The 24463-nt window shown below is 44.0% G+C and overlaps 3 protein-coding genes and 1 pseudogene across 4 annotated transcripts; 1 reads left to right on the top strand and 3 right to left on the bottom strand.

The window, feature by feature from the left end:
• Positions 1 to 964: 964 nt before the first annotated feature.
• On the bottom strand, positions 965 to 4275 carry LOC308164234 (enoyl-CoA hydratase domain-containing protein 3, mitochondrial-like; the record flags this gene model as incomplete). Its single annotated transcript, XM_080538375.1, has 6 exons — positions 965 to 2009; positions 2507 to 2685; positions 2778 to 2978; positions 3637 to 3734; positions 4057 to 4178; positions 4271 to 4275. The coding sequence occupies 6 exons, from the start codon at positions 4273 to 4275 to the stop codon at positions 1856 to 1858; spliced, it is 759 nt and encodes a 252-aa protein (XP_080394501.1). The 3' UTR covers positions 965 to 1855.
• Positions 4276 to 6872: 2597 nt separating this feature from the next.
• Positions 6873 to 9000, top strand: LOC308164233 (long-chain-fatty-acid--CoA ligase 4-like; the record flags this gene model as incomplete). The annotated part of the gene is made up of 4 exons (XM_080538374.1): positions 6873 to 6993; positions 7098 to 7212; positions 7366 to 7523; positions 7758 to 9000. 4 exons carry the CDS (start codon positions 6873 to 6875, stop codon positions 7913 to 7915), a joined length of 552 nt encoding a protein of 183 aa, XP_080394500.1. The 3' UTR covers positions 7916 to 9000.
• A 337-nt stretch (positions 9001 to 9337) lies between these two features.
• Positions 9338 to 10635, bottom strand: LOC308163682 (NTF2-related export protein 2-like). Its single transcript, XM_080537863.1, has 4 exons — positions 10527 to 10635; positions 10278 to 10364; positions 9997 to 10141; positions 9338 to 9635 (listed from the first exon to the last, which is right to left on the bottom strand). Exons 1-4 carry the CDS (start codon positions 10539 to 10541, stop codon positions 9451 to 9453), a joined length of 432 nt encoding a protein of 143 aa, XP_080393989.1. The 5' UTR covers positions 10542 to 10635; the 3' UTR covers positions 9338 to 9450.
• Positions 10562 to 23108, bottom strand: LOC308164232 (polyamine-transporting ATPase 13A3-like; annotated as a pseudogene). The gene is made up of 8 exons: positions 23096 to 23108; positions 22019 to 22186; positions 21528 to 21685; positions 21169 to 21357; positions 15153 to 15306; positions 14215 to 14335; positions 13501 to 13625; positions 10562 to 10575 (listed from the first exon to the last, which is right to left on the bottom strand). The product of its transcript is annotated as a polyamine-transporting ATPase 13A3-like (transcript).
• Positions 23109 to 24463: the final 1355 nt, after the last annotated feature.

Raw genomic sequence — 24463 nt, 5'->3', positions numbered from 1 at the left:
CATTTCATTTTTCTTCACTAATTTGTTTTTCTAATTTTTCTCATTCTATGATCAATGTTCATTTTTTTCACTTTATTTTTTTTTTTTATCATTCTATGATCATTCTAACATTCTATAGTATAATATGATGTATTATTATCATTCTAAGAAAAAAAAAGTATACTATGTTCTTTTTTCATTTTTTATCACTTTATTATTTTTTTAAATCATTTTTATCATTGTATGATCATTCTATCATTCTAGAGTCTACCTGACACCAGAGGTCAAATCTGAAGTGGTTCCACGTCTAAAAATGAAGTTTACAGTCTATAGAAACACTGTAGAAAGTTTCATGCCGCACTAGCAGTTTGATGATACCGGGTTAAGTAGTGGCAGAGGAGAGGCTTACCTCCGGTCTTGTTGTGCTCCGGTCACGTTGTCTCCTTGTTCAGGGATAGTCCAAGCATGGGATGATAGGGCAAGGTGTCCCATTCATTCAGTTTTGACATATAACAAATAAACAAACCGGACAAGACAATGGGGTAGGTCACAGTCCCAATGGAATAACGTTACCTAGGGTAAATATCACAAGGGTTTACAAACTCCTTCACCTCCATTCTCCACACTCTCCTCCACTCTTTCTCCCACGTGGGAATTCAGCACATTTCATGACACCCGCCAACGGGCAAGCCACTCCCCCACCCTCAGACCCTCAGAGATGCAAACTGGTGATGGCCCAAAAAGGTGACATTTGTTTTTTGCCTGAAAAAGTTTGCACCCCTGATAGTTGGATCGTGACAGTCGAAGAGGTCAGAAGAGGTCAGAGGGTCAGAAATAATGACAACAAAGAAAGAACAACACTTTCAAATTAGTTTCATGTCTACATGTGAAATAATCAACAGATTGACTCTATTTGTTCTTTATACATTTAATTTCTTATGAATCATTAGTTTACATTGTGTCTCACATCACACACGCGTGTGAGTACCAACAATACACGTGTTTGTCCACCATCATCCCCCCTATTTATGTCTCATTCTTATTTTTTATTATCTTAGGACTGTGTTGATTGTTAGCACCTAGGGCTTGCATTTAAATGTTGTTGTACCTGTTACAATGACAATAAAGATCATTCATTCATTCATTCATCTCACCTTCACCATTCCAACTGTACCTCAGTTGACTGATAAAACAGTACAATTATCCAGATAATTGGACAGTATTCATAAATGATGCTTCTATCACATTACAGATCATAAACGTAGGAAGTTCTGTCTATCTGAATGGGTTCACTGCCCTGTTGGTTCTCCTGTCACAGAGTCTGAAAGCGATTAAGCATCTGAATAGACTCGTGTGGTTTCCTCTCCTCGTGTTCTCACCATAGACCTCTTCCCTGTCCTCAGGCACGATGAAGCCCTGGAATATCCCTCAATCACAACAATAATTACCAGGGATTTAAACAAACAATTTCCTGATCATACCCCCATGTGTCCTGTGTATCGAGGGCTAGTTAAACATGGTATTGCAGATGGATTGCAGATGGATTGCAGATGGATTGCTCAGCCTGAACAAGATTCTCTATTGACAGTGAGTATTCTCAGTTCTAAACGCTGGTTAAGGGATTGCATCACAAAGAACACCACTCACAAGGATAAAAGCTGCTGAACATTTATTTGGTTGTCATGAGTGACATTCCACTTTACCAGTGTATAACCTAACCCTAACCATCTGATATAACCAATCACTGACTGTTCCACCATCCTGAACAGGCCCCAGGTCTGTGGCAGTGTTTCAGGGTGCTAACCCAGGTCCACAGCCTCCCTCTCCAGTCCAGAGGGGGACCCACACAGGGCACTGAGGGCCAGCCCTGTAGCCATCATTCATGGGCCTTCTCTGCTCTGTTTGTCCACACAGGCTTCCGTTTCTCTATGAAGGCCCGTATGCCCTCCTGGCCGTCTCTCAGGGCCAGGTTGTCCACCATCACCCGGGAGGCTGTGGCGTAGGCTGCGTCGCGGCCCTGGGCCATCTGTCTGGGAGAACCCAACACCATGTGAATGTCAGATTAGATCATGTTGAAGGATTTTTTTTTTTCTAAAAGAAAGCGTTACTGAACAAACAAAGAGGTCAACACGGATGCATCCAATGGACTTATCGCTAAGCCACGCCCCAAAATAGAAATTGTCCAATCATATCACAGCGAAAGTCACTAAAGGCAGAAAACTCGCTAATATCTGATGGTGAAAAGCTTCTAGACGGAATATTCTTGTCATCTTTAAAAAAACATGTCTATTACTTGCTGTGGTAAATCAAAAATCAGAAATTTGCCAACTCCCGCCATTGAATGTCATTCAGTCACGGTCAGTCAGTCAGTCACTGTCAGTGAAGCGTTGTTTGTTTGTCCACGTTTTCAAAGGGGGCGTGGCTTAGCAATAGGTCCATTCCATCAACTAACTAGAGAAAGACAGTGGCAGGATGGAGCGCAGCAGGCGGTTGTGACAGTGGTGAAGAAGACAAGCGTCACACACACCTGTGGAAGGTGGCCTTGCCAAGGGCTACGACAGGTCTGCTCGCCGTGCACACTCGCCGTGCGATGTTCAACGTCTCCTCTTCTAGACGCTCCTCAGGCACCACCTTACTGACCAGCCCGTGCAGCAAAGCATCCTGGGCCGAGATGGGGCTTCCTGTGAAAAGCATCTCCATTGCAACCTGAACAACGCAAGAGTACATCAGTGGCAATCAAATTAATTGTGTGTGTGTGTGTGTGTGTGTGTGTGTGTGTGTGTGTGTGTACTATTTACCTTCCTGGGTACAGCTCTTCCGATAGCCACAGCTGGTGTTGAGCAGAACAGACCCACGTTGACCCCCGGTGTGGCAAAAGTGGACTTCTCCGTCACCACAGCCATGTCACAGCTGGCAACAAGCTGGCATCCTGCTGCCGTGGCAACCCCATTCACCATGGCGATGACAGGCACAGGTATGTCTTGTATTAGGGTCATGACCTGAAACAAAAACATTCAAATTTGTGGCGAATAAATATTTGATGTGTGTGTTTGTGGGAGAGGGAGAGTTGTCATTAAAACTCTCGCTGCTGCATCATAGAGAAAAGTATCATGGGAAAACACAATTGTATTGTCAACTCAGTTGTGAAACCATGATTGAGTGATTAAACGTATTAAGTGCATGTATGACTGTCCGTGGCTGAACTCTGATCTGTCTAACAAGCTACTGTTTACATACAATTAGTTCAATTTAGCTCAGTATAATACTACTGTACTACTACATGACAATTTAACACTCACTATATAGAACTGTATGGGGGAGCGCTTAACAGTACATCATAATGTGGAAAGATTTTGAACTGGCACATATGTTGTGTGTAGTGGGTTATTGTGTCTGTGTCTGTGTGTGTGTGTGTGTGTGTGTGTGTGTGTGTGTGTGTGTGTGTGTCTGTGTGTGTGTGTGTGTGTGTGTGTCTGTGTCTGTCTGTGTCTGTCTGTCTGTGTCTGTCTGTGTCTGTCTGTGTCTGTCTGTGTCTGTCTGTCTGTGTCTGTCTGTGTCTGTCTGTGTCTGTGTCTGTGTAGACACAATGTGTGTGTGTGTGTGTGTGTGTGTGTGTGTGTGTGTGTGTGTGTGTGTGTGTGTGTACACAGGCCTCACCTCTGAACATGCCTCAAACACTTTGGTGTGGTACTCTCTGCCCTGTGCTGACGTCAGCTCCTTCAGGTCATGTCCAGAGGAGAAGACAGGCCCATTTGCTGTGACACATGAAAACAGAGAAACCAATAACCAATAGGCTGTCTCATTAACTTAAATATAGCCTGCACACACACACACAGAGAGAGACAGAGAGAGAAAGAGAGAAAGAGAGAGACAGAGAGAGACAAACAGAGAGAGAGAGACAGGGAGACAGAGAGACAGAGAGACAGAGAGACAGAGACACACGCACGCACGCACGCACCATTCCATTCCAGAAAGTAGCAGGGAATGCAGAGAGGGGGGAAGTCAAGTTTGTCTGTACATTGAAAGTTGTATTTCCCCTGTGTATTACTGTGTGAAGGAGATTGATGGTGCATATACCTGATATGACAATGACCCTGAGGTCATCACTGTCAATGTCAGCCAGGATGTTCTCCCGCAGGGAGGTCAGCATGGACAGGGACAGGGCATTCCGCTTTCTGGGGTTGTTTAATGTGATTCTCCTGAAATAAAAACAGTTACAATTGCTGCATTATCATAGTGTTATTATTATAGCGATAATGCAAAAACAGCCATATTATCACAGTGTTATTACTGCATTATTACTGCATTAATTGCTGCATTACCATAGTGTTATTGTTATAGCGATAATGCAATAACAGCCATATTATCAGTGTTTTCTTACTGCATTAATTGCTGCATTACCATAGTGTTATTGTTATAGCGATAATGCAAAAACAGCCATATTATCAGTGTTATTGCTACATTATTGCTGCATTATCATAGTGTTATTATGATAGCGATAATGCAATAACAGCCATATTATCAGTGTTATTGCTACATTATTACTGCATTAATTGCTGCATTATCATAGTGTTATTATTATAGCGATAATGCAATAACAGCCATATTACCACAGTGTTATTGCTACATTATTACTGCATTAATTGCTGCATTATCATAGTGTTATTATTATAGCGATAATGCAATAACAGCCATATTATCAGTGTTATTGCTACATTATTACTGCATTAATTGCTGCATTATCATAGTGTTATTATTATAGCAATAATGCAATAACAGCCATATTATCAGTGTTATTGCTACATTATTACTGCATTAATTGCTGCATTATCATAGTGTTATTATTACAGCGATAATGCAAAAACAGCCATATTATCACAGTGTTATTACTACATTAATGTTGCATTATTATGTATAATAATAACACTATGATGATGCAGCAATTAATGCAGTTATAACACTGTAATAATGCATTAATAACACAGTAACAACATCATAATAACACTCTAATAATCCAGTAATAATGCAGTAATAACACTGTGATAATGTAGTTCACACAGTGATAATGCATCAATAACACATCATTATCATATAACACATAAGAATGCATTAATAACACTATAATAATGCAGTAATAACACTATAATAACACTGTAATAAAGCAGTGAGAATGCATTAATAACACTGTAATAACAAAGTAATGTAGTTATCACACTGTAGTAATGCAGTAATAACACAGAAATAATGCATTAATAACACAGCATTATCACATAACACATAATAATAACACTGTAATGCATGATTTACACAACTTTATTGGTGATCTTAAAATTATCTTCTGCTGTCTGAAGTCTCATATAAAACGATATGCAATATAAAAAGAAATATTTTACTCCTGAAAATTAGTGACATAGTATACTATGATATAGTATACTATGTTCTTTTTTTTAAAAATGTTTTTATATTATTCTTATCATTCTATGATCTATGATCCTATAGTATAATATGATATATTATTATCATTCTAAGGAAAAAATAAATAAAGTGAAAAACACTGACACTTCTTCTTCCTCTTCCTCGTCCTCTCCTTCTCCCCTGTCCTACTTCACCTCTTCCTCTTCCTCCTCCTCCTCCTCCTTTTACTTCTTTACCTCCTTGTCCTGTTAATTTCAAATGCAGTTAACCTTTTGATTTAGGACCATCTTGATTGAGGCCATTCCTTGAAAAGAGGATTTAAGTCATTAGTGTGTAATAAATTGAATCAAATTAGTGAATAATGGACTCACATGGTCTGGAAAGTCCTTTTTTTCCATAGATAAGGTTTACCTAACCATATTTATTTGGTGCTATAATGAACAGATGTTTAAAACGAATAACTGGGGCTCAAATTTATAGATTAAACAATTCTAGCTGTTATTGTTAAAATCAGAGGGTCAGATTGATAGTGCTTTCATACTGCCTCCTGGTGGATCTCCATAGATGGTGCAGTCACTGTCCACCTGCCGACTATTTCATTTCTTCACCGTCAAAATAACACACCTGCCATTATACACACCATTTGACTATACTATATATATAGACTATATTTTCGAATGCCGTATATTGTCCGCATGAGATTGTTGAATGAATTCCCATTTCGAGTTTCTATGCTGAATCGTTGCGGAATTTGCTCCAGAAAGAGAGAGACATTTCAGTCATAATATTCTCAAGAACATAGTAGGGTATTATTTGATGGACTTTGGGACTCTGGAAGGGCCAGTCGAATTGATAACTGTTTTTTATTTGATTAAAATCGCACACATTTTCTATTAACTGCACACATTTTACAACATCTTTAGAAATATTTTAAGGCACAGTGAAGTATGTAAATACATCCGATATTTTGTCGAATGTTTATGCCCAGTGTAAATTAGACCTTTTTGTCCTCGATCACCATGCATCATCAGTAGAATGTAGGCGATTATGACCTCACTCCTTCAGCTCGTAGCCATGGTAAATCTGATCTGACAGATAAAAACAAAACATGTGGATACTGTCAGATGTTTATACTTCAGACATAGGAAATGTTAGAATAGGTATAGCATAGCATAGAGTACAGCACAGTGTTTTATTTGTATATAGTATAGTGGATAGTGTACATAGCCTTTATTTATGTAAACCAGCTCTTTTCCCTTCTTGTTTTTAGTTTTTTTTCCTAGCACCAGGGGAGCCCCCCCTCCCAAATTTTGTTGTATGGTACCTGTACTATATCAATGACAATAAAGACCATTCATTCATTCATTCATTCATTCATTCATTCATTCATTCATTCATTCATGTTTTCAGGTGGCTACACCAAACAGGACAAGCCCAACCCACGAGGGGAGGTACTGATTGGTGGTCCCAATGTAACCATGGGTTACTATAGAAACGAGAGTAAGGATCATGACTTCTTTGTGGATGAAAAAGGACAGCGCTGGTTCTGTACAGGGGATGTAGGAGAGATCCACCCAGATGGCTGTCTGCAGATAGTGGGTATGGAACACTGCACTGTGTGTGTGTCATTGTATTTTACTTGTGAATTTCAAAATATGACTTTTTGTTTCATTGCTCTTTGTGTCTGTCTGTGTGTCTCTCAGACCGTAAGAAGGATCTGGTCAAACTGCAGGCTGGGGAGTACGTGTCTCTGGGTAAAGTAGAATCTGCGCTGAAGAACTGCTCTCTTGTCGACAACATCTGTGCATATGCAAACAGGTGAGTCTGAGCCCCCAGGCACTGATCTCAGATGGGCTTCATGCTTTACCTTTATGGCTAAGGTCAGGGTTTAGAGAGAATAAACAGATCCTGGATCTCTGCCTTTGGACAGCTCTTAAGTGGAACCTCTATTTCCCCATCTCTTGTCTGCAGTGAGCAGAACTATGTGATCAGCTTTGTGGTTCCCAACCAGAAGAGGTTAACGGAGTTGGCCAAACAGAGGGGTGTGGAAGGAACATGGGAGGTGATCTGTACCAACTCTGTTATGGAGAGAGAGGTCTTGAAGGAGATCAAGGAGGTTGCCAATTCCAGTAAGAGCGTCTGATTACAGATTATGTTTATTTGTATTTCATTAACGTCTTTATCTGCTTTGGGGAAGACCTTTGACATTGTTCGAGATTTGTATTAGTGAGGTCACTGGATTACAGCACAAACAACATACTGTGATGATAATGAATGATGAGAAAATTGTGAGGAAGATGTTTCAAGGTAGCACAACAGAACCGTAACCTCTCTCTCTCTCTCTCTCTCTCTCATCCCTTCAGTTAAACTCCAGCGGTTTGAGATCCCTATGAAGGTCCACCTGAGTCCTGAGCCGTGGACCCCAGAGACCGGCCTTGTTACTGACGCCTTCAAGCTGAAGAGAAAAGAGATCAAGAACCATTATCTCACCCACATAGAGAGAATGTATGGGGGAAAGTAGAGACTCTACCTAAAGCCAAAGTCGCCATCATTCCACTTATTTGGTGTATATATAAAGAATATTACAATTAGCCATTTCTGTGTGCTAATTATGTATGTATTCGAAAATGCACATTCCAACACGCAGCTACAGTTGTATAGAAATGAACAGTGCTGCACTCCTTTGTCGTCCATAGAAAGAGACACTTGGCTGTTTGTATTTATTTGTAGATTTAGTTATTGAGAAACAAAGCTTGAAGCATGGTGTGTAAAGAGCTGACCCAGCTTTATAGAGATGCACATGAGTCCTATACCTTCAACAACAACTAAATAGAACCACCCATTCTAAGGAAACGTTTCTGGAAACACATAACAGTGCTTAACTGCCACCACTTGAACCTCTTCTTGAAACCTTTTTAACTGTTTTGTAACAGTGGTAATTAGGATATCAGAGTATCCTCTCTTTGTTCTGTAAACATATTGCTGTTTCTGGTTGAATGGTATGTAGTGATTGTGGGTAAAAAGTGAGCTGTGTTAGTTGAAGAACTCTGCTGCCCTTCAGTGGTACTCCAAAAGTACTGATGTGACTACTGTGCCTTCTACTGCCCTCACTCTGCAGTGTCTAGAAAGACGCATGTAGCATCCGCCCAAAAGGCAGATGATGACTCATTTCATGAATGGTTGAACACCCACTACGGTTTGTTCCGGTGCATTCAAACACACCTTGATCTTGAGGTGGATGCCGACAGAACAAAGTTGACCGTGGGACTTGAAAACAGGAGTCACACCTTGTCTCGTGGGGTTTTTCTTTTTCTTTGATTTCCCCAAATAATTTTTTCCCCTAACCTGCCATGATGTTGCTTTGTTGTACGCATGTTATTGATGATTTGACTGTCAAACCAAATGTCAACATCTAGATGACTCAGGAAATGTAGAATAGCAGTTATTTATTACAATGTATGAAATTGGCAAGGAGTATTTGTATGGCGTACCTGCACTATTACCAGTAGACCTGTATCCTCCTGTGTGCACCTTGACTTATTCCAGAGAATGCACGGCAAAAGAACCCATAACAATACTCTGAGCATACTCTCCTAAATAGGCAATACAAGGTTTATGTCCTACTGTAATTCAGTGCATATTTTACCTCAATTAGAACCCTAAGTCAGTGTGCAATTTGGTAACCCAGGAAGGTTAACTGTACTCTATTGTGTTACTTTTATACCTATTTGTAGGTGATTTCCATGCCTAAGGGTTCAAAGTAAATGTTCATGAAGTTAATGGACAGTAAGATATAAATATAAATTAACATTTTGAGTCCAGTGCATTTGCTTCTGAGTACTTCTTGTGATGCTGTTATCTATTTCATAATCACTATCACATGCTTTGTGAGAAATTGTAGTGAATAAATGTTATTTTGTATTCACACCACTTTCTTGTTCATGCAGTTATTTTATTACAAAATAGTTGAGAAACAATAGGCACACAATATCTTAATTTTACATCATACAAAGGGTACAAAACATGTTAATATGAAACTGGCCAGGGGAGCCTTAGCTACTCCGACCAGTCTTGGAAGCGGAAACAGTCGCTGGCGATCTTCCACACAGGCTGGTCACTGTTGGCCGAGGCCTGGGCTGTCAGGAGAAAGTTCTGGTTGAAGAATCTCTGTTTGTTTCCGTCAAACTTGACTGATCCTGCTGTCACCACCAGTAATGTAGTCTGGCCCTGGACTGCATGTTCTGTGAATAAGTAGAAAGAGGGAAGTGATGTTTCTTTAACCATTTCAGAGTCTTGAAGAAACAAGGTGCACGTAGTGGTGGCCAAATGTCAGGCGGTGTCAAGAGTAATGGAAGACCGAGAACATCACCACTAGCATGCCCATGAGTAGCCCTAAATTACTCCAGGAGACTGTCCCTGTAATCTGTAATTGTAAGAAAAGCGTCTGCTAAATGTTTCAAATGAAAATGATTTGCCACACTCACAAGGCTGATAAATATCACACAGGGAATTGTGATCCTCTGAAACATCTGAATACATATTTCTTATATAAAAGGTTACCCTACGAGGTAGTTTTGTGATAAGATGTTGTAGATCTCTCACCATGCACAGGCTGACAATCCAGCGTCTGAACTTGGAACTCGCTGGATGGAAGCCCCTCAAAGAACTCCCCAAGGGCGTCCTGGCCTGACACTGCGTTCCCGTTCCAGATCAAGGTGGCTTTGTCTAGGTAAAGCCTGGTCAAATTCTGGGCCAGAAGCAAACAGTGTGGATTGAGTTACAATTCAGATCAGTCAAAACACAGAAGCATTTTTATTATTATTTTTTAAACAGGGATGCAGTTAAATTGTTCCCACAGAGTAAAAACTCAAATCAAACCTTACCCTTCTTTTCTTATCCATACATTCATAATATATGTTGACGAACTCCTCGGAATATCTGCATGATTGATCAACCTGGGTTCTGAAATCCTAGAGTAGGGGAGGAAAAGAAATCGAGAACATTTCATGAATGTATGAATGATTCATAACAGGCTTGACAACCAGAGCAGAGCGACCCATGTCCTCATGGCACGGTTCCAAAGAGGCCACCAAAATAGCATAAACACAGGAAAACATAAAATGACAACTTACAACTGTTACAGCCATAATTGTGAATATATCACCCTTCAACGTCGTGAACCTGTTCGCACACAAGCTTATTTCCACATGTGGAGAAGCCCTGTTGTTTGTATTCTTTCTGGTCTTCTTCTTCTTCTTTTTATTTGATTGGCGGTTGGCAACCAGCTTAAGGTGCATTACCGCCACCTACTGGACTGTGTGGCGCATTACCACCCCCTACCGGACTGTGTGGAACGTTAGCTTGACAGGGGGAAAATTGTAAATGAAAGAAATAAACAAAATGGTGGGGAGGGGTAGGGTTAAATCCTACCTATCAATCCTGTTTCTTTCAAATATTTAATTAACTGGTTATTTACTTTTCTTTCTGGTCTTCTCAGCCACATTGACTGAAGTACTTCTGGGGTCACGGAATTTCACATTTCTTCCAAATAAAAGTCCCAAAGTAATACATAAAACAACTGTGATAAACCTGTATTTATTCATGAAAAAAATAATTGTCTAAACATTAACAATGACTCATATTTGTTCATATATAAGTGACATTTGTATAAAATATGGATTTTAAAACATGTTTCAAGATTAAATAAATGTCGTCAATGCAAATCACTGTAGGAAATATATATTGGCTTCCAACGCAAAAACGATTCTAGGCGCAAATTATGTTTTTTGCAGCTTTGCATAGTGCATACTGTGAACATGTAATATAAACTAGATTATAGATAGATCGATAGATAGATCGATAGATAGATGTGCTATGGATACATCTCGTGATTACCGTAAGTACTGATCAACTTTTGCTCTGAAACATAGATTTACGCGCACTCGTTCACCGGCGGAAGTCAAACCCCGTAAGTTCCTGAGTCATGTTGACGTTTATTTCGTTGTAATTGTTCAAAACACAAATCAGTTTATGATTTAATTCGTGTAGTTTTCGCGCAGTGGTTTTCTTTTTGCAATGGCGGGTTCTGTATCAAATGTAGAAGTCTGTAATTTTGCCTATGAGGGTCAGTTCGACGAATTAAAGAAATGCATTTAGCTAACTTAGCGCAATCATAATCAACCCATGCTAGCTAGCTAGCTTACATGATGGTCATGAGTTAGCTAGCATAAACTACTTAAGTGACCATTCAGAGGGACTCTTCCACATGTATTTCGATGAAAGAAAACAAGTGAAGCATAATACTGATAAGGTTTAAGAGTTAACAAACTTTTTTTCTTCTAAATATAGCTATCTAGCTACACTTACCTGAGGGGTGTGCGATTGCTGGGTATCCATCTTGTCTTGTAATGAGACCACGCTGAAATTCAATCATTGCATGAGACCACTCCCCTCGTGCTGAAATTCTCTCAAATGTTCTGTGATTGGTCAATCACTGCAGTCAATCACTCAATGCCCGCTCGAAAATGCTCTCTTGTCATTGGTCAATCAATCATTGCATGCCCGCCCGGATCCCTGCGCTCTCGCATTGCTTTACACAAGTCACAGATTTGTTTTGTCCCATACCGACTGCAAGAAATGGGACTTAACTCGAGCAGCGAAAGTCGCGAATCTGCCAGTGCAATTTTCAAGATACAACTGCAAATATTTATTGTACAAGTTCTCAAATCGAATCTGCAAGTGCAACTTTCAAGATACAACTGCAAATATTTATTGTACAAGTTCTCAAATCGAATCTGCAAGTGCAAATGTTTATTTTACAAGTGCAACTTTCAAGATACAAGTTCTCAAATCAAATCTGCAAGTGCAACTTTCAAGATACAAGTGCAAATATTTATTTTACAATGAATGAATGGTGAATGAATGAATGAATGGTCTTTATTGTCATTGCTACAGTACAGGTACCAAACAACGAAATTTAGGAGGGGTGGCTCCCCTGGTGTTAGGAAAGGGAAAAAAAAAACGTTTAAAAAAAAAATCACAAGAAGGGAAGGAGCTGGTTTACATAAATAAAGGCTATGTACACTATCCACTGTACTATACTGTACAGATAGACGACTAGGGTTGTCATATTGCACAATAGTATTATTTCACATTTATTTAAAGTGTCACAGTTTGCAGGCTTGAAATGTACATGTTTGTGCCTCAGCACTACACCTGATTTTTTCAGTCCAGCAGCTGCCATCAATCCGTCCAGACTGTCCAGGGCCCAGAACTTAGGTATTTGCTGTGTTCAGGGCCTGGACGGCCCTGTGGTAGAAGCTGTTCTTCAGTCTGTTTGTCCTTGCGGCCAGGGTCCTGAACCGCCTTTTCGAGGGCAGCCTGGTAAAGTGTTCGTACCCAGGGTGGGTCAGGTCCCTGGAGATCTTGGAGGCCTTCCTGAGACAGCGTGTGTTGTACAGCTCTTCCAGAGAGGGGAGGGGGGCGCCGGTGATCTTCTGTGCTGTTCTCACGACTCTCTGTAGCGCATTTCTCTCCGCTGTTGTGCAGCTGGAGAATCAGTTGCAGATGCCGTAGGTGAGGATGCTCTCCACTGCGCCGCGGTAGAAGGTCACCAGTATCTCCTGCTTGCTGTGTTCCTTCCTGAGGACTCTCAGGGTGTATAGCCGCTGTTGTGCCCTCTTGATGGTGGCTTTTGAGTTGTCCTTCCAGGTCAGGTCATCCCGCATGTGCATCCCCAGGAATCGGAGGGTTTAGACTCTCTCCACGCTCTCTCCGTCGATGAGCAGGGGCTGGATCTCGGACTTTTTCCTCCTGAAGTCTACGATGATTTCCTGGGTCTTTGACTTGTTCAGCAGCAGGTTGTTAACCTTGCACAGCTTGCTCAGTTGCTCTACCTCATCCCTGTACGCCGCCTCGTCCCCCCCCGAGATGCATCCCACCACGGTGGTGTCGTCTGCAAACTTTACGATGGTATAGATGTAGTAGGGGTGAGTTAGCCGTAAGTAGCTAGATCATTTACAAATCTCCAAGATTAACAACAGCTGCACGTTATCTGTAACCTGTTATCTGATAACATTTGTATTGTTATGAATGAGGTTGCCTTACCTGTAACCATCACAGTGCAAATGTTAGCACGTCGTAAGTCTGCTAAAACCCCAGCAGTCTCTTCTTTGAGCTTGTTTTGCATGATTATGAGTCCTAGGAACTCCATATTGGTCTCAATTACAGCCCTGGAGGGCATAAGAAAGAGAATTGATTTATGTCAGGACCAAAAAACATGCATATTCTCACAAGACAAATCTGAGCCATGGATTTCAGTCTCTCCTGGCTCATAGATATTCTAAATACTGTTTTAATTTGAGTGTATAATATAATATTATAATAAATATTATAATTGCAAAATCAAGAATGCCTCGAAAGGATAAGATTCCTCTTGGACACCTGTTCCCTTATTGACTCAGTAGCGAGCGAGTCGCAGGAGCCAGCATCAGGCGGGCGTGAGAGCGCCTCTCACTCGGGCTATGTGGCGGCTCTATACCGTTAACATGGGCGCCTAAATGAAACTCACACGTGCTGCTGAGGTAAGGCGAGGTTGACGCAGCCAGTGAGTTTATCCCTAAGTTGGTAGAGCATGGCGCTAACAACGCTTAGGATGTGGGTTTGATTCCCGCTCAACACTTAGGTTGTGGGTTTGATACACGCTGGGACCATATACAATATACTGACACATGTATGCACTTACTGCAATGTAAGTCGCTTTGGATAAAAGTGTCAGCTAAATAGTATATATGATTATATATTTATATATATGTACTGTACCTGTTGAGGTTCTGAACTTTGTACCAGGAGAGCTTGGCCTCTAGCTGGCGATGTGCCAGGGCGATCACTCTGAACCCTTGCCTGGTGTACGCCTCCAGTGTCTCTGGGAAACTCTCTGGTACTACAGGGGAGAGAGAGATGGAGCAGAATAAATCAACACTGTAAGGGCACTTGGGTAGATCTGAGAGGATGGAATAGGTTTAAGCAAAAACATGACAAAAAATTCCAGCAGTCTGCATAATGCAATGCAATACAACTATATTCCTTACACCTGCCCAATCTTATATCCAGACATGTTATAATATAGTTACATATAGTATAATTATAATTAATAATTGTACACAAATACCCTAAAATAAAAGTTGAGTCTCTACTTTAACTTCATAATAAATAGAACAAATATTAAAATTAGGTTGTTGTTTTTTTAATGAAAAATAAAATGCTTTACTGTCCCATTGTTTACACAGGGCACTGTAATACATTGCCTGCAGAAATAATGAGTATCATTTAGTTTGGTATTTGAGCACCTTTTTACATTCTCTCGCTATTTCTATCAGTCCTAGTAAATTGTGTTTCCAGGTAGCGTTAAAATTGTATAAACATTTCCAATTCCCTAATCTGCCTCTCCCCTGTCATGCTCTCTGGCATGCCAGCACCTGCAAAGAGTATAAGATCAATTGAAAGTGTGAAGCCTTTTTTTATATAGAGAACTATTGGCATCAATGAAAAACCTTCGATATTTCCAGAAAACGTCAGGTGCAGTAAATACAGTTCTTGATAGTAAGTAACTAAGGTGAGTATTCAAGCAGTCTCTCTCTCTCCACTCTTCCTAGTGAGCAGTTTTCTCCTCTGTTGGGCTAGGGTGTCACATCCACAGACTGGGCTTGAAATTTTAGGCCCGTTTCAACCTCTATTCAGGGGTTTAGTAGATGGCTGACCTGTCTCCTCTCTGCAGAGGCTGGACACAACCTCTGGCGCCCCCTTGAGGTAGGAGTCCATGTGTTTCTCCCCGAGCCTCCTGACCACCACACTCATCCTCTGGAGCACCGAGGAGAACGGGAACTGTCGAACTATCCCAATCTCATAGGACTGCTGGAGGAAAGACAGGAAGACAAGATGGGAACCACTAAGTCAACCAACAGGTCCATCTGTCAGTCCAAGTCTCAATTCCTTCAAATGCATTCTTCCTTCATTTCTTGAGGTAATCACAAATCTAACCAGGTTCTAACCAGGCATGTTGTCTTCAAGATGAATTATAACCATAAGGAAACATGTGTAAAAGGCTGACTCTCCTTCTGTCTCTATACATCTAAAAAAGATACAGGAGGAAAAAGCCCCAGACTACTTACCGACAACTCAAATAGCTCCTGGAAAGGAAATAGAAGGTTTGCATTTAAAACCTCCTCGGTATATGAATATTGTATACTCAGTTCAGACTATGTAATGAGTTAGGCACACATATATTTGGAGGTTTAAGAGGTATAAGAGTATGTCCATAGTATACCATGTTCTGGGCTAGGTGATTGACACTCTGGTGGATCTCAGGGAGAATTTGCTTGGGTGGCCGCACAACAGTGGGCATTATGGGATTGTGGAGAGCTGTTTCCTGCTCTGTGGGCTCCTCCAGGATCTATACATCACAATTATTGGTGTTGAGTAACATGTCAATAACATGTCAGGTGTCAACTCTCCATCGAGAACCAACCGCCCCTTTTTGACCTGATGGAGTTAGCCTGGGTACCTGTCTGCTTATGTTTTAGGCAACTAGGTGCTGGCTTGGTGCTGTCACAAAGCAACAACAACGTAGCGTTCCTGTGCACAAAAAAGTATGGTATACAGACAAATGGAGGGGAATGACATTTATGTGTCAATACCCACACTAGCACTTTACCTTAGTATGCATGGCCAATACATCAGTTCATACTTGGTAGTGTGAAAGTTTGGATGTTGGATGTCATTCTTGTATTAAGGTTTATAGGCATGTGACTATAGTATAAGTATAAGATCCATAAAAGAACAGAAATGGCATTGAGACAGACTAACCCAGCCGGTAGCATTGAACATCTTGAGGTCCAGTGGGTCTCCGGAAAGTTCTCCCTCAATCTTAGTCAGTTCGTGGCAAGTTGCCATGCAAGCTACAAACCTAGACTTGACCAGGCTTTCTTTCTCAGGGTCATTCTCTGAAGGGAAGAAACTGAAGGAAGGGGGAAAAGAAAGGTTGAGTGATACTGAGTGTGACTTAAGGATAGTGTTATGTTCAATAACGTCGAACTCAGAGCTTGTAGTCGGAGCTTGCAACTCCATTTAATCAAACACGAGTGTAACACAAAACGTAATACGGCACATGTCGTAAAGCCCAAACTGTCGTAAACACAGACGTAACATTTCCCCCCCCCCTCACACAACCTAGGTGTGATACTCAGTCATGTAGTCACGCAAGTAATCGGGCCTGTTGCGTGCTCGAACCAGACGTGGCTCTGGTGCAGCCACAGCCACTGGTGGCGGCTCCACGCCTTGGGGCTGAGCCTGGTAGGCCGGGGTTGCTGCTTCATCCAACCGTGCGGCTGGCAAGACTGTGGAAGAGGCCACACTCAGCGCTGGGCCAGGGGGAGGCTGCACCTTACGCAGGCGGGTAGCATGCCAGCGAGTGCCGTCGGCGAGCCTAAACGAGGCCGGGCCAAGCTGTTTGCTGACCTGGACAGGGTCAGACCAAAACGACTGGAGTTTGTTGTCCCGATGAGGTCGTCGGATCCTGACCCAGTCCGACACAGCGATGACAGGTGGCCTAGCACGTCTGGCCCTGTCGAAACGATCCTTCATCAAGCGCTGGTGTTTGGTGACTGTGGCTTGAACTGGATGGACCGGGAGCTGAGCTAGTGTAGGGCGGAGCCTATCGAGAGGCAGCTGGAGCTCCCGCCCCAGCATGAGGGAGGCTGGGGAGACTCCTGTAGTGGCGTGTCGCGTGGCCCGATAATGCAACAGCGTCTGGAGGAGGCTGGTGGTGAGCGTGCACCCTTGTGCCAGGTGGGCCCTGATGCCATTCTTCAGTGTTTGGTTCAGCCGTTCCACCCCCCCGTTCGCAGCAGGGTGGTAGAACGCTGTGCGGATGTGGTGGATCCCTTTACCCACTAGATAGGAGGACAGTTCATGGGAAACCATTTGAGGACCGTTGTCAGTCGTGATCCTCTTGGGCAGGCCCCAACGCGCAAACAGAGCGTCGAGAATGCCGATCAGCACCTTTGCTGTGACCGAGCCCACAGGTGTCACCTCTGGCCACTTAGAGTGGAGGTCGTAGGTCACAACGAGAAAACGCTGGTGATGTGGTACCCCATGCAGCTCGCCGCAGATATCCAGTTGCAGGTGCTCCCAGGGTTGAGATGGCCAGTCCAACGGCTGCATGGGCGGGGGTGGAGCTGGAGCCCTGGTCTTACCACTAAGGAGACAGGCAGTGCAATCCTTGACCAGGGTTTCGAGTTCCCTGTCGATGCCTGGCCACCACACAACCTCACGACAGCGCTGTTTGAGCCTGACTATGCCCAGGTGACCCTCGTGCGCCATAGCAAGGATACGCGCCCGAAGGACACCTGGGACCACAGTGCAGAACCCGCGAGCGACACAGGTGTCATTCCAAACCGACAACTCCTCCCTGATCCTGGAGTAAGTGAGCAGCTCGTCAGGTACTCTTACCGGCCACCCCTGCGTGATGTAGGTTGAGAGTGTAGAGAGGGTGGGGTCATCGGCTGAGGCATCCCGGAGCTCCTTCAGCGACACCGTCTCCTGAAGGGGTGTGTGGAGGAGCTGGACGAGGTCATGCTCAGCCTGGTCCAGTCCGGGGGTCAAGGTTGGGGCTGTGGGTGGGCTGGGGATTGCGCGTGATAGCAAGTCGGCTACCACGTTGTCTCGTCCTGGCGTGAACTGTAGCCGATAGTTGTACTGTTGCAGGCGGTCGGCCCAGCGGTGGAGGCGGAGTGGCTTGTGACCGGTGCCAGACGTGGCCAGGAGGGTGATGAGGGCCTGGTGGTCTGTCCTCAGTGTGAATAGCCGTCCATAGAGGTACATGTGCCAGCGCTCACATGCCCAGAGGCATGCTAGGGCCTCCCGCTCCCCCACCGAGTACTTCTGTTCCGTGGGGCTGAGAGCACGGGAGGCGAAGGCGATCGGTCTCTCCACCCCCCCTTGCAGCTGGGACATCACCGCACCAATGGCTGTGGCAGAGGCGTCGCACGTGACAAGAGTGGGGCTGGCCAGGTCGAAATGCGCCAGGACCGGTGGCGAGGTGAGTTGGGCCTTCAGGAGGCGTACGGCGTCTGAGCAGGCAGACGTCCAGAGCCAGGGCTCGTCATGCTTCAACAGCTTCCGCAGCGGTGTGGTTGTGGCCGAGTACTGTGGCAGGAAACGGAGGTAGTACGCCGTCATGCCTAGAAAGGAGGCCACCTGAGCGGCTGTGGTGGGCTCCGGGACATGATGGATGGCCTCGGTGTTCGAGTGCAGCGGGTACGTGCCATCAGCTGAGAGGCGGAACCCCACAAAGTCAATGGCTGGGGCGGCGAATACACACTTCTCACCATTGAGTGTGAGGTGATGCTTGGCCAATGCACTGAACACACTGTGGAGACGCTCGTCGTGGCTCTCGACGGTGGCCCCGTGAACCACGATGTCATCAAGATAGATGGCCACACCTGGGATCCCAGCGAAGATGGAGGCCATGATCTTTTGGAAGCAGCTGGGGGCGGAGCTTAAACCGAAAGCCATGCGTTTGTAGCGGAAAACCCCTCTGTGAGTGATGAACGCTGTGAGGTTGCGGCTCTCGGGGTGTAGTGGCACTTGGAGGTAACCCTGACGGAGGTCCAGTTTAGAGAACACGCTGGACCCGTAGAACTGGGCGGTGAGCTCCTCTATCGTTGGCAAGGGGTATTTGTCAGGGATGATGGCCTTGTTTACCGCTCTCAGATCCACGCAGATGCGCAGCCCCCCAGACTTCTTCTTCGCCACCACCAGGTTGGAGATCCAAGGCGATGCATTCACCTGCTCAATTATGTCGCTATCGAGCATGCTCTGTAGTTGAGAGGAGATGTCATCGCGGAGAGCCAGGGGGGAGCGGCGGAGGGGCTGTATAACAGGCATCACTGTAGGATCTAACAGAGGCTGGTGGGCAAAAGTGTCGAGGCAGCCTACACCGCTGAACAGCGCAGGCCACTGTTGCTGCCAGGGAATGGAAACGGTGTGAATCTCTGAGCCAGCTGTGTCTAGCAGGGTGAAACCGAGGGCGTTGAACAGGTCGAGGCCTAACAAGTTGGTCCCGTGGCGTGCAACGTTGAACCTGAAAGCCGGCAGTGTCCTCTCCCCGTACTTCACAGGCAGCTGAAAAGAGCCCACAATGTCAATCTTAGAGTTGGCATAGCCACGCAGGGTGGTGGAGGGCAACCCCAGGGGCACATGGGAGAAGAACTGTGTATAGGTCGTCAAGTTCACAAGGGACACTGTGGCTCCAGTGTCTAGGAGGAGCGGCAGAGTGACATCACCAACCATCAACGAGCATGTTTTGAATGGCGCTCGTCCTGAGCTGACATTATGGATGACTGTGGTAGGTGACTGGGAAGCTCTAGCTGGGGCAGACCTGCAGACCTTGTGAAAGTGGTTTAGTCTCCCGCAGTTGGAGCAGGTTTTACCACGGGCTGGGCATGTCTGAGCTCTTGAATTGTGTGCAGAAGAGCCGCAATTCCCACACGGCTGGTGTGGCTGGTCGCGTGACCGAGAGGCCAGTAAAATGCTCTCCCCGCCGCTGGTTGCACTCACGTGGAGGAGGGGCACCTGTAGGCTGTGCGCGCCCTCTGCCGGTGAGCTGGGAGAGGCTGAAAAACTAACTGCACATTCTAAAGCTGTTTCAACCTGGACCGCCATGTTCAGAGCTGCTGATAATGTAAGTTCATCATTTTCCAGTAACAGTTTTTCCCTAATCTTGTCACAGTTCGTGTGTAAGATGAGTTGGTCTCTTATCATTTCGTTCTGTAATGTCCCGAACTTGCATACGCTCGCCAAACCCCGCAGATCAGCCACATACTGTGTCACTGTCTCACCTGTTCGTTGGTGTCTTCGTCTGAATATGACGCGGCGGAGAAGAGCGCTTTGTGGAGGGGCGAAGTGTTGCTTCAATAGTTCCACAGCGTCTGTGTATCTCGCCGCAGGGCCAAGAGTTTCAAACACGCGCTGACCCTCCGCTCCCAGGCAGTGCCGCAACAACGCATATTTCCTCTTGTCTGATACATCCTCCAAGCCGGCAGCTAGGATGTATGTTTCGAAAGAGGAAATCCAGCGGCCCCACGGAATCGGTGGTTCTGCCGGGACTGCTAGGAAAGGAGGGGGTGTTGGTAGAGAACAATCAGCCATCGCTCGTCGCCAATGTTATGTTCAATAACGGAGTCGAACTCAGAGCTTGTAGTCGGAGCTTGCAACTCCATTTAATCAAACACGAGTGTAACACAAAACGTAATACGGCACATGTCGTAAAGCCCAAACTGTCGTAAACACAGACGTAACAGATAGGTCACCTAAATTAAAAAATCACAAGAATACAGAATCACACTTGAGTCATTTTTCCCTTTTTAACCCAGTGATGCTAATGCTAGTGTAGGCTCCGCTAAAGTAAATAAACCCAAATTATGGTTTGCTTTTTGCTGTAGTCTCCCATGCCCAGAAAAAAACTCCCCTTGCAGACAAACATTTACAAATGCAAAAACATTCAACTCTCTGGATACCCCAAAGATCCAAGCCATCTTCAGTGAGAGTACCAGTCTATGTAGGAAAGCGACACCAGTAACTAGACTACTCCTCAATTACAAATGATACGATGGAACCCAGTATGTCCTAGCAATTGAAACAGCCTGACACTTGGCATAATGTTTTCTGATGTGCTTTGGGCACGGGGGGGGGGGGGGGGGGCACTATGGGGGTCACCTTATCAAAACAGACTAGGTTGAGCTGCCCACACACGTTGATCCTCTAGGGGCTGATGCAGAAGATGCCCATCCGTTTCAGCCTGCGCTGGGCATAGACGATGCCCGCTGTCATGGCTGCAGGTAGAGCCGGGGGCACCATGATGGTGATGATGTCCAGAGACTCAATGATGATGGTTTTCGCTGGAACCTAAGAATGAACGAAAGAAAAGTGCTCAACAAACCCAAGAGTTTAAAGGGGAAGGAACTAGACATTTACTCTAAATGGCAAGCTGCATGACTAAGCACCCAATGAAAAGGCACTACACAAATGCAATCAACCCTTTAAATGGATGTACAGACAAGCACAGAACGGTGTACCTGGTTTATGATACTGAAGACTACAGTATAGATGAAGCCGATCCCTGCCACAGCCACCAGGCACAGCAGGAAGAGGTAAGCATCTCTGTACAGCTTGAAGTCAGTGGGCTTTGGGTAGAGGATGGAGCGCACTAGCTGGCCCTTCTCTGTAGAGAAGCCTGAGGGACAACACATATGGGAAGATAAGAGCTTGAATAGCACTTGAAAATTGTGGTTCCTTTTGTGATGATATGCAGTTAGAGGCCTCCTCCCACATGAACCATTAGAGAGGTATATATATCACAACACGTCCTAGTGGACCATGAGAGAATGTACCACTGGCGAGACTCAAGCTACCGCACAGGAATAACAAAACACACAACTTAAATAGAAATGTCCTATTGAAATAATAAGCACCTGCGTGCCTGAATGTTAATCTCCGCTGCCCCCTAGTGTCCAGATGGACACACACTGTACAGAGTGAAAAATGTAAAAGAACACAACAGTCTTACCAGTCCTAACCACCACAGCCTTGACAAGTTCCCTTGTGTAGAAGCGAGTCTGGATGACGTGGGTACCACAAAATAGTGTGTGTCTCTTGTGTTCCTCCACGCAGTAGGTTGTGGCCCCCTCCTCTCCAGAGCTAGGCAGGCTGGTCTTCGTGACAGGGACACTCTCTCCTGAGGATGGAGGATCCGTGGGACACTTATTCACATCATCGTTCGGTGCTTCTCCGCCCGAAATCTAGGTGTAATTGCAGTATACAGAGTAGATTGTCCTACAAAGACACTTAGATTTAGATTTAGTAATCAAAAAATGTATTAGACCCCTATACTTTCTTTTCTTTTCTTTTTTTTGTTTCTTTTTATGTTACTACTCAATCTTTTCAGCTTGTAAAGCGTCTTTAAGTGTCTAGAAAAGATGTATATAAGTCTAATGTATTCTTATTATAAGTGTGAATGGAGCACAGACTGATACTGTAATGAGTTATTTTGATATTGAATATTCCGATCTCCACAACATGCTGCTGCTGCTGTTGCAGTTTGTGGGAATGACTGGTCAAGTAGAGGGACCTGTAAAAGAAGGTCAGTGAGCATAAACGGTAACAAAAAAAAGCATACCTAACACGATCTTGTGTTTTATTCACAGAATTGTAAAAGGACAACCAATTCTTGGAGAGACGTGGAGACCATGAAAGCAACACCCTGTTGGAGACTGAACAGAATCTATCTTTCAACAAAGAAATTGAGGCTCTCAAAAAAGCGCATTAGAGATCTTGAGAAAAACCAAAATCCACATAATTACTTAACCTCTGAGTCAGTCAATGAAAGCAAAGTCCCAACTACTTTGTGTATTGTACAGGTTTTACATATGGACAGTACAATGATCTGTCCTGTCTGTTGGAGCACTTTGAGCTGCAACATTTGCAGGAAAAGCACTACAAATAAAAGTTATTATTGTTATTATTATTATTTTCTGTTCTTTTTTTGAGATCCCTAACAATAGTGTATGCCCACAAACAAATATCCCTCTGACATACAGAAAGACAAACTGCCACATATGTGCAATTCCTCTGCATCAACAGTTACTGATGGTCCTCATGAAGTTACGCAACAACTGGGACCTGAAAGACCTTGCCTTCAAGTTTGATATCGACACACCTAATGTTAGCAGACTTTTTGGAGCATGGGTTGATTATATGTATAACAAGCTTGGTTCTTAAGCAATATGGCCCCATAGAGATATCATCACTGCAAACATGCCAGATAAATACAAGGAAGACCACCCAAATACATTTGCAATACTTGACTGCACCGATTTGAAAATGGAAAAGCCAAGCTCATTACTGCTTACAAAGTCAGTCATACTCTGACGACAAATCCACCAACACACTAAAAGGTTTGGTAGCCTGCGATCCTTGAGGAGCTGTCATATTTGTCTCCACTCTTTTTACAGGTTCAACACTGCCACACATACTCAAGAAATAAGGTTCTTTGCCCTGGTAGCTCAGACCACAGCCAAGAGGGTAACTATTATCTTCAACTTAGAAGTGAAAAACAAACTTTAGCACACATTTGAAATGAAAACAACAATTTACCCATAGATTGCCCCCCCACTATAAATACTTAGTGAATTGGATTCACTGTATCGCTGCTGTCCTGTTTCGTATGATACACGGTTTATAAACAAACTTAGGTTTTAGGACGTGTTCAAAAGCAAGGACTGTGTGATCATCTAATTATGTGTAGTTATGTGTTTTTACCATGTTGATGTTCTCTCAGGTGTGATTGTGTTAAACATGCAGTTAGATGTTCATAGCTTAGCTGAATAGAAAAAAAGAAAAAACATTCAGAAATGCCTGTAGGTGGCGCCACAGACTGTTGAAATGGTTGAAACCTCAAGAGGTCTGAATTAGAAACTAGGGAGAGCTTCCCATGCCTATCCACAATGCTAAGGCACACTGATGTGAAACATTATAATGTTGATTTACAAGGCATCATTGTTGCAACAATGTGTAGATCATCAGATATAATAGACTATACATTGTATACGTTTTAATTACGCCATACTTTCTAAGGGTATTTAAGCTGTGATGAGACAACCATAACTACAATTATGTGCTTGTACTGTATAGCATGCTCAAATTTGTTGTCATGTCAATCTCATGTGGGCCTAGAAGATGTGCTTTGTCTGTTCCCTGCTTGACACTCCCTCAGAGGGATGGATCCCGGCAGGAGGCTTGGCCCCTCCTCCCTTTCCCAGCCTGCAGAATGGTGGGAACTTGGTAAGGGACAGCCCATAATTGTGCACTACACGAGCCACTTGCATGAATTACAGTAGGCAGTGCGGCTCACATGCCTGTAATAACTCTGCATAACCAGTAGGTAATGTGCGTACGATCGTTTCCACGGTCAAATTGATTCACGTTGAAATTGTATAAATCACTATGTTGACGT

This window comes from Nansenia antarctica, assembly GCF_963989245.1.
Source record: "Nansenia antarctica genome assembly, chromosome: 8".
NCBI classification, from domain to species: domain Eukaryota; kingdom Metazoa; phylum Chordata; class Actinopteri; order Argentiniformes; family Microstomatidae; genus Nansenia; species Nansenia antarctica.
This window is presented reverse-complemented; position numbering and strand designations above follow the sequence as displayed.